The 15,008-nt window shown below is 31.1% G+C and overlaps 1 protein-coding gene across 3 annotated transcripts; it reads left to right on the forward strand.

Annotated features, from left to right (window-relative positions):
- The first annotated feature begins 13,654 nt into the window (after positions 1–13,654).
- Positions 13,655–15,008, forward strand: LOC120195753 (protodermal factor 1-like). Of its 3 annotated transcripts, none has more exons than XM_039197676.1 (4): positions 13,655–13,891; positions 13,966–14,224; positions 14,321–14,398; positions 14,479–15,008. In XM_039197676.1, exons 1-4 carry the CDS (start codon positions 13,735–13,737, stop codon positions 14,807–14,809), a joined length of 825 nt encoding a protein of 274 aa, XP_039053607.1. In that variant the 5' UTR covers positions 13,655–13,734; the 3' UTR covers positions 14,810–15,008. The 3 variants fall into 3 exon arrangements, with proteins under 3 accessions (XP_039053607.1, XP_039053606.1, XP_039053605.1); XM_039197675.1 differs by having other exon boundaries at positions 13,966–14,196; positions 14,266–14,398; XM_039197674.1 differs by having other exon boundaries at positions 13,966–14,398.

A 15,008-nucleotide genomic window follows, 5' to 3' on the forward strand; every position in this document is an offset into this window, starting at 1 on the left:
GAAAGTCCGGGAAAAATAAAACTTTAAAATCGTAAAACATTTTTGATATATATAATTAAATTCATATATCAAATAGAATTTGATAATACATAGTATAAAAAACAAGTTTCATATTGTAATACAAAAACAAACTGTAACCTACAAACCCCCTAATTACATGTGTTTGTACTCCAGAAGCAACGCTAGTGAAACTTCCATGGAGGTCGATAAAAGCACGAGATAAATTTCTTTAACCTAAAATGGTAAGTAATAAATGAACTTTGGGAAATCTCAATAATATAGGACTACCAAATATTCTAAAGGAAAATAGACATATGGTAATACATGAAAATTTCCTCAGTGATACAAGTATCTACAAGCTCTAGAAAAGTCATGAAATTTTATAAATAGTTACTCAAAGTAATATTCGGGAAGTATCTAGAACGGAAGATGTTAGACAGAGATAGATCTCATAGATTGAGTTGAAGACTTTAGTGTGTTATATTAGAGTAGAAAAAACATACATATAGTTCCACGTTGTAAACATGTATTTTAGTAAAACAAACTTTTAAAGAGACAGTAGATTTTAGTTTAAAAAATCATATGATTTTCATTCATCCTAACACCATAATGTGTAGGTTCCCCTGAACCATATACCCACCTATACACCAGGTAAGAACCTTATACTTATAGCATAAGGGCTTGCGGTAAGGACTTGCCCTATGCGCAAAGTAGAGGGGAATTCGGTAAGGACTTACGTTGTTTACAAAGAAAAGGAGCCTACCGTAAGGACAAAGGACAACCATGTCCACAAAGCAGAGGAGCCTACAATAAGGTTTTACAAGTCATTGACTAAGCTTGAGACACTTCCTTCAATAGTAACCATCCTAAGAACAACAAAATGGTAATATTAGAAAATCATGATCCATATATATTTTGTATCAAGGAAATATAAATCAAAGATTGTGTTTTTATTTAAGATATCAAAGTCATACATTTAAAATCAAAGAAAAATATCTCGTTTTTAAATTAGAGAAAAATAATCAAATGAGCATGTAACACTCTAAAGGGCCCAATTTATTTCACATGAGTACTTGATAGTTATAATAAAATTGGAGGCAAAACTTCAGGTAGATTTCAAATGATTTCAAGAGCAAGATCTCTATTAAAGGGCTCGAATAACTAACAGATCAAATCTCATATTCGAGAGCTGATACATCGGGACCATTTAAGATTCTTAGACATCGAAAATGTATTAAGGTATTGTGACATCAGGGTTATTCAAGATTTTAGATATATCAGAAAATATTCCAATATTCACACATGTAGGGGCATTTTAGTTAATTTTGTTTCTTGAAGAAACTATGGTAAAAACTTAAAAAGGATAAACGGTAATTTGTAGTATTCAAGATTTATAACAACTTAATCGACTCCCAAGTCCAATCGAAATACATAGGTCTCATCGTTATGGTATTTACCAAGAACTATGATAGGAACACTTCACGAATGTTGATTCCTTAATTCCAACTGCACTTTGAAGTTGAACAATTTATCTTCTTATATTCTTTGCACAGATTCTAAGGATTCGCACACATTTATTTATCTTTATTCTCATATTGTAAGGGTATTAGGAATAGCTAACATACTTGAGTCGTACTTCATAATCTTTATGGTCATTACAACATTTAAAGCTTTACCAATATTTCCAGAGCTTATCTAAAGTAATTCACTTAATCGAAGTCATGAGGTTATTTAGGATATTCCAAAATTTGAGGGTATTTCGGTCTTTTTAATGCTTTACGGCATTTCTATCATTTTAATAAATTTAGTCGCATAGATGCCTTTGGTAAAATAGTCTGTAGGTGTTGCTCATAAATATGAAATTTTAGACCATGCCTTCTTAAAGGTTAGAGACTGACTGTAAAAAATTTTAACAGGTAAATCGGTAGTCATATCAGACTAAATCATAATTCTTGGGTTAATTCCACTATTAGAAGCAATATGTGTTCTTTTGAAACCTTAAGGGTATTTTTTTCATTTCCCATATGAATATTAACAATATAAACTCTTAACATGAAAAATCAGAATTTATTGTTCAGAACTTAACGTACTAAACTTAAAATTTATATTGGTCCTCCAGTTCTTATATAAGTCATACGAATCTTAATTAGTTTTCTAACATTATACCGAAATCAGAGTATGTTTAGAATGATCGACCATCGCATATATCCAACTTATATTCCATCATGTACTGACCAATTACCAATATGTACCAAAAAGCATACAGAGAGTAGTAAAATATTACCTCGATTTTTGTGTTACATCGTTCGATCATTTAACACCTCTCAAACTTTCTTAAACTTGAATTTGACATCCCATAATATCTAAGATACATGGCCAAAAGAATTACATCAGAAACATAGCTTAAACATCGAAATTGGATCGAATCCAAAAATAAAAGGATAAAAAATATGTTATCAGGTTCAAATTGATGAAATGGACTACAAACAAAAACTCAATACATCAAAAAACATCAACATAGGTGGTCTCAAAATAGTCAACACCGATCAACGGTCAAAGTCAACGTCAATCAACGATCAACGGTGGTGATCAACGATCAGCGGTAGTGGTTAACGGTCAATTACGAAAGTCAATTATCAACAACAGCTTAGCTCGACACGGTTGGGTACGACTCAGCTCAGCAGAACCAATTCTTCAAATAGGTAGGGTCAGGCGGTTGGGTCAGATATGGGTCAGCGGGTCGGGTTGACCCACTTCTAGAAGGTCCACCAGACGGTAAACAAGCCCCATGCACAGCGACAATGGATGGGGTCGCGTACAGTGTCAATTATGGTCAAAAATTTTATGAAAAATTTCAAAAAATTATTTTGAAGGGTGTTAAAACACTTACCAAGCTCGGTTCACAACAGTGAACGACAGAGAGCTCGATTACGCTACATCAAAAACTTGATTCACCTTACCCCTTCACACATCAATGACTAAGACGACAAGGCAAACACCTGTGGACTCGAGATGACACAAGAATTCCAATGGTATGAGCGGTGCACTAAACGAAACAACAGTAGGCGACAAAACGTCGTTTGAACTTTCTTGGAGAAAAAAATACTAAAAGAAGAAAGTAGGAAAGAGAGAAAGCTTGGGTTTACTAAATGAGGAAATTTTTAGGTTTTGGGATTTTAAATCCAACCAAAAAGTAAAATGGTAGAATTACACATTGAGTCCTTGAGGTTTTGTTATTTTATGAATTTACTCTGACTTTGGTTAAGAATTCAATTTAATCCACAAGTCTAACAAATTAAAAAATAATCCCCTAAATTAGGGTGTGACATGCACCCTATCTAAGAATGACCTAAACCCAAATTGAACCGATAATATAATAACTGAACCTGACCTACATCCAACTGATATGAACACGAACTCGAGATTAACCTAGTAATTAACTGGTATTACCCGACCTATTATCAACCTGGCCTGTTATGAACCTGACTTGTAATTGATTATACATGTAAATGATCCAACTTGTTATTGAACTAATCTGATATTTACCTGACCTGATATTTACCTAACTTATAATTTTACAATTGATGAAATTGTGAGATTTTGAATTTATAATAAATTATGATAATTTATATGATTAACTTTTAAAAATTAAAACAAATTGTTAGTTATGATAATTAAACTAATAAATTTACTTTCTATATTGACTATAGTCCTTATGTTATAAAACTTAATTATAATCATTAAATTAATTTTATTAAATAATTTATTTATTGAACGTGATTTTAATAGATTATATAAAATTAATTTAAATATTAATAAGTTTAATATATGTTTTATGTAGTAATTAATTAATAATTTAAATATAATTTAACTTAAAATTTTAAAATACATATAAAAGATGAATTTACTTGAGATTGAAAATTTGAATAACAAAATTTATTGCACTTTAATACATTAAAATTATTATAAAATAAACCCAAAAATTTATGTTAAAATTTAAGCTTTCATATATAAAGTCTAATACAATTATTTTAGTCAATTGACATATATAAAGTCTATTACAATAAATAATGAGAACCCATTTATAAAAATTAGCCCACTTGTAGCACAATTTGCTTTTGATTTTTAAATGTTAAAAATTTCCCCTAGTGTCATCACTTGGTCGTCGGTTTGGAGAAGAATAAGGGAGGTGGGGCCCTTTCATTTATGGTGTTGATAGTTTTAAGGATTTGCTAAGTAGACAACATGACTCTAAATGAGACGAGACATATCGAGAGTTACTATAGATCTACTCAGTCACTGATCGATAAATACTCAGATCGAATGAACTCGACTCGAATTCTTAACGAGACGAAACGAGCTACTTGATACTCGACTCGAAAAGCTCGTGAGCAGCTCGAAAATATAATATATTAATAATTTATTTTTAAAAGAATAAAATTATTAATAATATTAATATTTATGTGTTATTTTTTAAAAAAAAATACAATAAGGCTTTCATGTATTTAAGATTTAGGTTCGAGTTTGAGGATCCAATCTTGTTAAGTTTAAGAAAAAAAAATTATTTCGAGCCTTTTCGAGCTGCTCACGAGCTTCAGTTCAGGATTTCGAGTTCGAGTCGAGCTTAAAAATTTTAAGCTCGCGAGTTTTCGAGTCAAGCCGAGTTTCATTTCAGAGTTTTTGAGTCGAGTCGAGCTCAGCAATACTCGAGCTCGACTCGGCTCGTTTACACCCCTAGTTGACAATACATGTGAACCAAAGCCTTAGATGAAGTTTTTTAATAATTATAATTTTATTATTTCTTCTTTTATTTAAAAAAATTATGACATATATATATATATATGCATCATACATAAATATATATATACATACATCATACATATGTACATACATCATTGATAATACTTAATTACTTATATATATATATATATATATATATATATATATAAACTTATATATACATATATAAGTATAATATATAAGTATATGTATATACATCATATATATACTTATAAAGTATACACATTATATATGTAAGTATAAGTATATATAAGTATATATATACATATACACACTTATGCATACATACTTATATATATATATATATATATATTATATATATATATATATATATATATATATATATATTTAAGGGCAAGGTAATGATTACACTATGTAAAACTCTTTTAGTTTTATACCTTTTTAGGATCATTGGATGATAGAAATTAAAGGATGAGATTAACAGTAGAAAATGAGAAGATATTCACTGGGAAAAACAATGAGTTAATCTTAGCCTTTGATTTCTCATAATCCAATGGTCCTAAAAAGGTGTAAAATTAAAAGAGTTTTACACCGTGTAAGTGAAACTTAACCTATATATATATAAGTATATTACATAAATATATTATATATATGCATAAGTATGTTATATACATAAGTACACTATATATATATATATTAAGTATAATGGATGCATAAGTGTAATGTACATTATATATGCATGTATGATAATATTCATTGTACATATATTATTTATAATATATTATAGTTGTTTTAATTTGATTCTTACATGTTTAATTATTTAAATTATAGTTTATAATTTCATGTTTAATCAATTTAGTCCTTAAAATTATATTAAAATTCCAAAACCTTATAAATTTTTATTCACCAACTTTTTAAATGGATTTAATTTAGTTCATTTTTATATTAATTTCAACTTAACAAATTATAATTATTTCAATTTGATCCTTCATTTATGTGTACTGTTTAATTTATTTAAATTTTAATTTATAATTTGATGTTTGTCTAATTTAGTCCTTAAAATTATATTTTATTAAAATTGACCCATAATCATTTTTATATTTTTTAATTTACTCCAAATCATTTACAATTACAAATACAATTCGTCATTCATGAAAGGAGAAAAATAATTAATCCAAAAATGACCTGACCTGAAGTCAATTCGTGCCCGATAAGATTCGACCTGAATTTTATCTGTTAATAATGTGACCTGATCTAAACGAGATCCGACCTGAAGTCTATTCTAACATGAATTAACCTAGTATTTAATTGATTCGGATCAAGATCGTTTTGATCTAAACTAGCATCAATACGAACTAAAATTAAAATGATCTAAATATGAATTGAATTTGATATCAAATCAACCTAAAAATGACCCGAATTGATTTGAACTGGATTCGATCTTATTCGAATTGAACCATCAAATTAACCTGACACAACTTGTATCTGATTTTACATTACCTGACAAGATCTAACTGAAACTTAAACGATTATATGATTTCACATCACTATCTATAAAAATTCACACTACATGAATTTGGACTCCTATGTGAGTTGAGATCCCAATGATCCTGTGTGAGTTGACATCCCAATGATCTTTTTTTTTCTTCCTAACGATATAATTCATGAGATAATGATTTAACATATAACTATTTAATAGGTAAAAACTGTGTGAATCTTGACTCTTATAGATATTGAAGTTCTAATGGGGATTTTCTCCCAGTAGCTAACTTTCAGAAGATCAATTTATCCAACAATTATCAATAGGGTAAATTATAATTTTTACCATTCAACTTTTTTTCATCCATCTCGGCATCTACCTCTATTAACTCATAACTAAAATCATCCTTACCTCTCTTATTAATATTAAACACTGAACCAACCTAAACCTCACCCTTACCCATTATCACACCCATCTCACTATCTATCTCCATTAACTCTTAAATCGAAACCATTTATACTCTTTTTAATAGTCTCATTGAACCCTTAACCAACTTATACTACATCCTTATCCATTATCAAACCAACAACAAAATCAAACCAACACAAAAACCACATCAGAGAAAAATGAAAAAAAAATTAAAAAAAGGGAAATAAAGGAAATAAAAATGGCTTAATACAAAAATAAGTTCACAAATTATGTCTCGAAAAACGTTTTTGTACCTAAAGAATTTTTCGCTAAAAACAAGTATATAATGTTTCAAACTTTATACTTTTAGATGTCCGGATGTTAATTGTCGTTAAATATCTCTGTTAAGTGACACATGTCGTGTTTTTGTATTTTTGAGAATTTTATTTAAAAAATAAAAAGAAAAATATATTTTTGTAAAAAAATATCCAACAGCCCCCACCTGTGCGCTCTCCCTCCTTCTCCCTTCCCCTTTCCTAGCCATCAGTCGGCCAGCGGTGACCGTCATCGCCACCATCATCAGCACCAACATCGACCTCCGATCAAACCCTCATTGACCTTTCGTCGTAATATACCATCATTTGCCATGGAAAAACGTTCTAAGGTTTGTCAAATACCGATTTTGACGTCTATAAGCCACATCGTCGCCACCATTTGAACCACCATGCTATTCCAATAAAAACACAATCATTTGGTGACGACGATGATGGTCGGTGATCGTTTGGGTTAGGAAATTGAAATTGAGAATTAGAGATTTGGATATTGGAGAATTTAGATTGAGAAAATAACCTCAGTGACCGAAAATGCCTTATAATATACGATTTTAACCAACTTTTTTTGGATTTACCAAAATGACCAACAAATTCGCAACGCGAACTCCAATTTCGCAACCCAGTTTCCAATTTCGCAACGCGAATATGTAAATCGCATTACGATTTTCCAAATCCACGTTGCGATTTTCCAAATTCACAACGTGAATCTGTAAATCGCAACGCGAATTTGTAAATCGCAACACATAAGTCAAATTCGCAACGCTATAGTCAAATTCGCAACACAAAAGCAAATTCACAACACAAAGTCAAATTCGCAACGCGATAGTCAAATTCGCAACACTGATTTGTAAATCGCAATGCGAATTTGTAAATCGCAACATAGAAAATCCACGTTGCGATTTTCCAAATTCACAACGTGAATCTGTAAATCGCAACGCGAATTTGTAAATCGCAACACATAAGTCAAATTCGCAACGCTATAGTCAAATTCGCAACACAAAAGTCAAATTCACAACACAAAAGTCAAATTCGCAACGCGATAGTCAAATTCGCAACACTGATTTGTAAATCGCAATGCGAATTTGTAAATCGCAACATAGAAGTCAAATTCGCAACGCGATAGTCAAATTCACAACACAAAAGTCAAATTTGCAATGCAGAATTTCAAATTCGCAACTGAATTTCAAATTCGTAACTGAATTTCAAATTCGCAACTGAATTTCGAATTCGCAACTAGATTTTCAAATTCGCAACATGAATTTAATTTCACAACAGGTTTTAGTTTCGCAACACAAATATTTTGGGTATATAACAACGCAGCAGCAACAACTCATAACATAAATCCCTAAATCGCAACTCATTCCATCTCCCATCTATCACTCTCTCCGGCGACATCCGTTCCTATATCCAACGACATCCTTCCCCATCTCTAATTTTTTTTACATAATTTTATTTCTATATAATTTTACAATGATTTTTCTCCCAAATTATCAACTATCAACTTAATAAAGGTATGTTTTTCTCTAAGTTAGTGATGATATCTAGTTTATAGCTCGTTTGTTTAGTAAATTAATTTACAATTTGTAGAATGAAATCATCTAATGTTGATCATGTTTGGATAGATTTGTGTTTTGGAGGGTCATGGGAGAATGTTCATGGTGTTTTACAATATGTGCCTTTACCCATGAATCTTCAACTAAAACTGTCATTAAAAAAGTTAACTTATGAAACTCTAATATTACGTGTTGCAAAGAAATTGAATTTAGAGCCTCTAAGTGGATTTAGGCTATCTTATCAGAGAAAAGGTAAAGTTTATTTGTTAACCGATAATGAAGATGTTGAACGATTCATTGCTTACATTAGTGTTTCGTAAGAAGATGATGTTACATTGTATGTTGTTGAACCTAGAAGTAGTGAAGTTGGGCCAGTAGCGGGTAGTAATCAACTAAGTTCTTCAACCCCAGTTTATGGTGCTCATAATATACAACGTTGTTATCAACCTCAAAATTTAATGGTTCCACTACAATTTCATCACTAAGAAAATTTTGTTTCACCACATTTCCAATACCAAACACAATATCAAACACAATCTCAAAACCCACAACCTTTGCAAATTTGAAATTCCGCGTTGCGAATTTGACTATCGCGTTGCGAATTTGACTTTTGTGTTGCGATTTACAAATTCGCATTGCGATTTACAAATCAGTGTTGCGAATTTGACTATCTCGTTGCGAATTTGACTTTTTTGTTGCGAATTTGGCTATCGCGTTGCAAATTTGACTTATGTGTTGCGATTTACAAATTCGTGTTGCGATTTACAGATTCGCATTGCGAATTTGGAAAATCGCAACGCGAATTTGGAAAATCGTAATGTGATTTACATATTCGCGTTGCGAAATTGGAAACTGGGTTGCAAAATTAGAGTTCGCGTTACGAATTTGTTGGTTATTTTGGCAAATCCAAAAAAAGTTTGTTAAAATTGTATATTATAAGGCATTTTCGGTCACTGAGGTTATTTTCTCTTTTAGATTTAGGGATTTTAGGTGACAGTAAAGACGACGATTAATCAATAGGTGGGTGGTGACGGGTGGATGATCATTCAACGATGTCGATGGTGGCTGAAAATGGCCAGCGACAGTTAATAATGAGATTAAAATGAGAGATTTTAGTTTTTAGGGTCTTTTTTTTATAATTTCAATAAAAATTTGGGTTTTTTAAATAAATAAAAGTTTTTTTACTTTTTTCTTTTTAATTAAAAATATTATTTTTATCATTAAAAAATTTAAAAATAAACAATAGTTTCCTAAAAATATAACTGATAAAACTTTAAATACATATTTTTAGTAAAAAAAAAATTAGACACTGAAAAGTATTTCGAAGTAAAATCTGGGTTCTTATTTTTGTATTAGGACAATAAAAATTGACACGTGAAACTCATCTTTTTGTTTATGGGTTCTTGGATGATCGAAGCTCCGATAGAAAATCTGAAATAGTTAAAGATTGAGAAACGATGTGAAGAAGAGCATATCATAAAACTAGGTTGATCTAACGATGAAAGTTATAGATCGAATATAGGATGATTTTGACTCAAAAGGTTGGATCAAGTTGTTGTTCAACCATAAAATGAACTAGCCTTCAAAAAGTGATGGTTTCACAGGAGAAGAGAAACAATTATTCTATATACGTGGGCTATGTGGTGTCTTTCGATTAATGACAAATGATTCGTGTTCAAAAGAGAGAAATGAGTTTGGTGAGGAATTTTTGGACTCATCAACCGTCATTGACAATGATTGGTCTCCACTAGCGGTGATAAGGATTTAGAAGAAAAAAAATGAGATGGAGAAAAGGAAAGAAGAAAAGACAAAAAGAGGGAAAATGAAGAAATGGGCAAATTGAATTTTATAGGGATTCAAAACGATATTATTTTGAGTAAACTACATAAATGACAACCCAATTATTGAGTTTTTTGAAATGACCACCATTTTTAAATTTGCGTCAATATGATCACTGAACTATTTAAATGGTTTCAATATAGCCACATGTCGTTAACATTTAATGGAAGTGTTCACGTGACAGTTAATAAAATTGGTATAATTATGGCGTAGGTCCTTGTAAAGTTAGGTATTCGCGACGCTGGAACTTTGCTTTGTTTTCTTCCATTTTGGTCACTGCTTCTATATAATTTGTTCCCTTGGATTTTTATTTAATGCAATTTGATCATGATTCTGTTTTTAATTTGTCTAATTCCTTAATTTGAGCATTAACTTTAAAATCTTTTATTCTAGTCATGTATTAAATTTATAGATTATATCCCCTAGATTTTAGAATTAATAAATTTGTTCACCAAGATTAATTTTATTCTTATTTTTTAATTAGATCCTAATTAAATTTAGTTTAATAAATTTATTTCTCGAATCAAATTGTGACACATGTCACCTTTTGTATAATGTAATTTAATTAATTTAATAAAATTTTAATCCAACTTGGGTCCCAAGGGTAATCTGCACATGCCTTAACCATTGAGCTAATTTCACGCTTTTTATTGAGTAATACATATGTTATATAACTTGTTCAATTTTAGGCAGAAAACCAATTATTATAATTTAATTGGATTTGACCCTAAAATGAATTAGTATCCAAGTAAGTCTTAACCAATAAGCTATATATAATATTTAGGAATCAATTATATATATATATAGATATATTATAGTTAATGATAAAAAAATAAAAACGGATAAGTGAGAACTTACATCTAGGCCAATTGAGAACATGACAACACTTAAATCACTAAAATAAATCTAATAGTTTATTTATAATTGATTTAATATTTTAATATTTTTAAACTAAATTTATTGTTTTCATATTTATTTTTGAATTATTATATATATGAAATCATTAAAAAATAAATTAATATTCAAATTATAATAGCAAGAAAAATATTTAAGATTCAAATTATAAATTTATCTTTTAATTTTAAATTGTGCTCGTGAGTCATATTATGAATTGGCCTAGATTTAAGTCTTCACTTATCTATTTTTATTTCCATCATTAACTATAATATATAATATATAAAAAATATTTTAATTGATTTTCAAATATTAGATTTAGCCTATTGGTTAAGGCTTTGCTTGGTTGCTAATTGATTTTGGGTTCAAATGCAATTAAGTTATTTTAGTTTTATTTTTCTGCCTAAACCTAAACAAGTTATATAACATATGTATTATATTGATAACAAGTGTGAGAATTGGCTCGGCAGTTAATATTAATATCTAGGGGATTTAATCTATAAATTTAATACATGACTAGAACAAAAGATTTTAAAGTTAATGCTCAAATTAAGGCATTAGACAAATTAAAAATAGAATCATGATCATAATGCGTTAAATGAAAACCCAAGGAAACAAATAATATACAAGTAGTGACCAAAATGGAAGACAACAAAGCAAGGTGCCAGCGTCGTGAATACGTAACTTTATAAGGACTCATACCCTAATTATACTAATTTTTAACTACCACGTAAATACTTCCATTAAATGTTAAAGGCAAGTGGCTATACTAAAACCATTAAATAGTTCAATAGTCATATTGTCACAGATTTAAAAATGGTGGTCATTTCGAGACCAAGCACATAATTGGGTGTTCATTTATGTAGTTTACCCTATTACTTTCGGAGTAATTTTAATTTTTTTTCCAAAAAAATCATTTTAGTGGCGTTGTCATGTCATAATATCATTAATTATTTAACGACAAAGTGACTAAAACAAAAATAATTTGAAATTGTAGTGACTAAATTGAAAATTTATTGACAAATTAAAGAGTATGAAAAAATTAAGAGGTGAAATTCATAATTTACCCTCATCAGTTAATACTTGGGAAAATGGAAAACACTGATCTGGTTGTAATCCCAAGATCTGGTTGTAATCCCAACTCCAAGACGCATCATATAGAACAAAGAATTAATGATATACTAACATTGACACAAAAAATAATACTTTTTCTGTTTAATTTTTTTGTTATATTTCAATTTTTCAGTGATTAAATTTTTTGAAATTTAATTTATTATTATGTTAAATATATTATTAATAAAAAATTATAAAATATATATTTTAAATTTTAAATTTTATAAAATAATTTTTAAATATATTAACTATAAAATTAAAATAATTAAAATGAAAGTTTAAAAATATTAAAAAAATGTCAACCTTAATTTTTTTTTGTTATGATAGAGATACTAATATTTTTTGAAAAAAAATTCACGTCAATATTAATAGGAATTTTCATCAAAATATCGGAATTTTAAATTATTCATTAAAATTTTTAATAATCATATGATAAGAAGATTGTCTCTGTTTAATATTTTTTTTAATAATTAATAACATACACATATCCACAAACATAACTATTCGAATCTTAAACAATTTGAGAAAATAAGATTTATTTTTTATTTTTGGTTGTCCTTCTTATTCTTAAGGTTTCGCCTTAATTAATTCGGATCGACTCGGGCCGTACACCTAACTTTAGTGGATGAATCTCCTAGAAAGAATTTTCTACATTCAAAATGATTCAAACTCAAAATTTACTTAAGCGACATTAAATTATTTACCACCTTAACCAACTTCGTTGATCGAAAACAAGATTTCTTTTATTAACTTATTTTTCTGCCCCCCATGACACCTTGTTTACATATTCATAAGCTTAAAATATGGTCAAATGGTAGTCTGAGAAAGACAGGTATATATACGGGACTAGCCTTAAGTATATGGCACCACCATTGCTGTGTTTCTTTACTTATGTAAAAAAATCTACACCTACCACTCTGCTAAACCCATTTAAGATCAATTTCTCATTTGCAGAACTGTGGGTCCATTTCAACCTCATGAAGCTCCCTCAATGCTCTGCGTCCATCATCTTCTCATCCTTTTCTAGTGGGTTTTGACATCTTGTACAAGTGTTGTGCTTCAACAATTAGCCTTTTGAATCTAAGCACATGGTGTTTCCATTGTAAAAAATATGTAATCATGATTAAAGTCCATGCTTGATTCTACATGTTCCATGAGTTGATGTCCTTGGTTAGAGAAAAAACAAAGAAAATCCATTTGAAGCTCAGCATTGTTTCAAAAATAGATATAAATGCACCTGCTGTCATCAACTAACCTCAGCAGGTTCACCTGTTTCAATTTACTTCACCTCGTTGGGGCTTTATATTCATCATCCCCCTCCTTCCCAACCCACAAAATCTTATAGAACACAGATATGGCGAGGGAAAGGAACAAGCAGGCTTGTTTCATGTGGGCTTTGGTTGCTGGTTTGCTCTGCCAAAACTTGGTCGTTCCTGTGATCTCCATTGACCTTGGGGAGCAGAAAAACTACTATCCATCACCAGACCCTCATGCAGGAACTCCCCCCTCAGGTTTAATGCTTCACACAAGTTGTCTGATGTTTTAGCGATGACATACATGCTGATACTACTTGGTCTAAGTGCAGGTTCACATGGAACACCACCTTCCCACGGTTCAGGTGGTGGCACGCCTCCCTCTCATGGAGGTGGTTACCACCATACACCATCAACACCATCGACGCCTTCAGGTGGAAACTGTGGAACCCCACCACATGATCCATCAACTCCATCGACACCGCCACGAACTCCTTCGCACGGGAGTCCCCCATCGTACGGAGGTGGCAGTCCTCCAACTTACGGTGGTGGAAGCCCTCCAACACCAGTAATTGTAAGCCCGCCAACTCCCATTATCGATCCAGGAACTCCAAGCACTCCCACATCTCCATCATATGGAGGTGGAAGTCCGCCAACACCAGTAACTGTGAGCCCGCCAACTCCCATTATCGATCCAGGAACTCCAAGCATTCCCACACCTCCATTCTTTCCTGCTCCAACTCCAACAATCGGCGGTACATGCGAGTAAGTCTTTGTAACTTCCATTCCATCTGTTGCTTGCTTATACCATTAAGTTACTAACAACTCATGATTGTAACCTTCAGTTTCTGGAGGAATCACCCCACACTGATATGGGGTCTGCTGGGTTGGTGGGGAACTTTAGGCAGTGCATTCGGTACGAGCGGCGTTCCTGGGTTGGGAGCAACCATGAGCTTGCCCCAAGCACTTTCAAACACACGTGCCGATGGACTTGGGGCGCTTTACAGGGAAGGAACCGCCTCGTTTCTCAACTCCATGGTGAATCATAGGTTCCCATTCTCGACTAAGCAAGTGAGGGAGAGTTTTGTGTCGGCACTTGGTTCAAACAGTGCTGCTGCAGCTCAGGCTCGTCTCTTCAAGCTCGCCAATGAAGGCCACCTCAAGCCCAGGACCTAAGCAAAACACCTTGTAGTGTGTCAGTTTCTTGTAACATTTTATCCACTAATGTGTGCTACTTAGATTTTATGTTCCTAGTATTTGAACATCTATATTGCCTACAGATTTCATTTGGATCGATACTGTGCCTAGAACTAAATGTTAAGTTTATGCTTTACTATTGTTAAATAAGATTTATTTTGCTTCAATTTCCTTTAAA

Source organism: Hibiscus syriacus, unplaced genomic scaffold, assembly GCF_006381635.1.
Source record: "Hibiscus syriacus cultivar Baekdansim isolate YM2019G1 unplaced genomic scaffold, ASM638163v2 tig00117017_pilon, whole genome shotgun sequence".
Classification (NCBI taxonomy): domain Eukaryota; kingdom Viridiplantae; phylum Streptophyta; class Magnoliopsida; order Malvales; family Malvaceae; genus Hibiscus; species Hibiscus syriacus.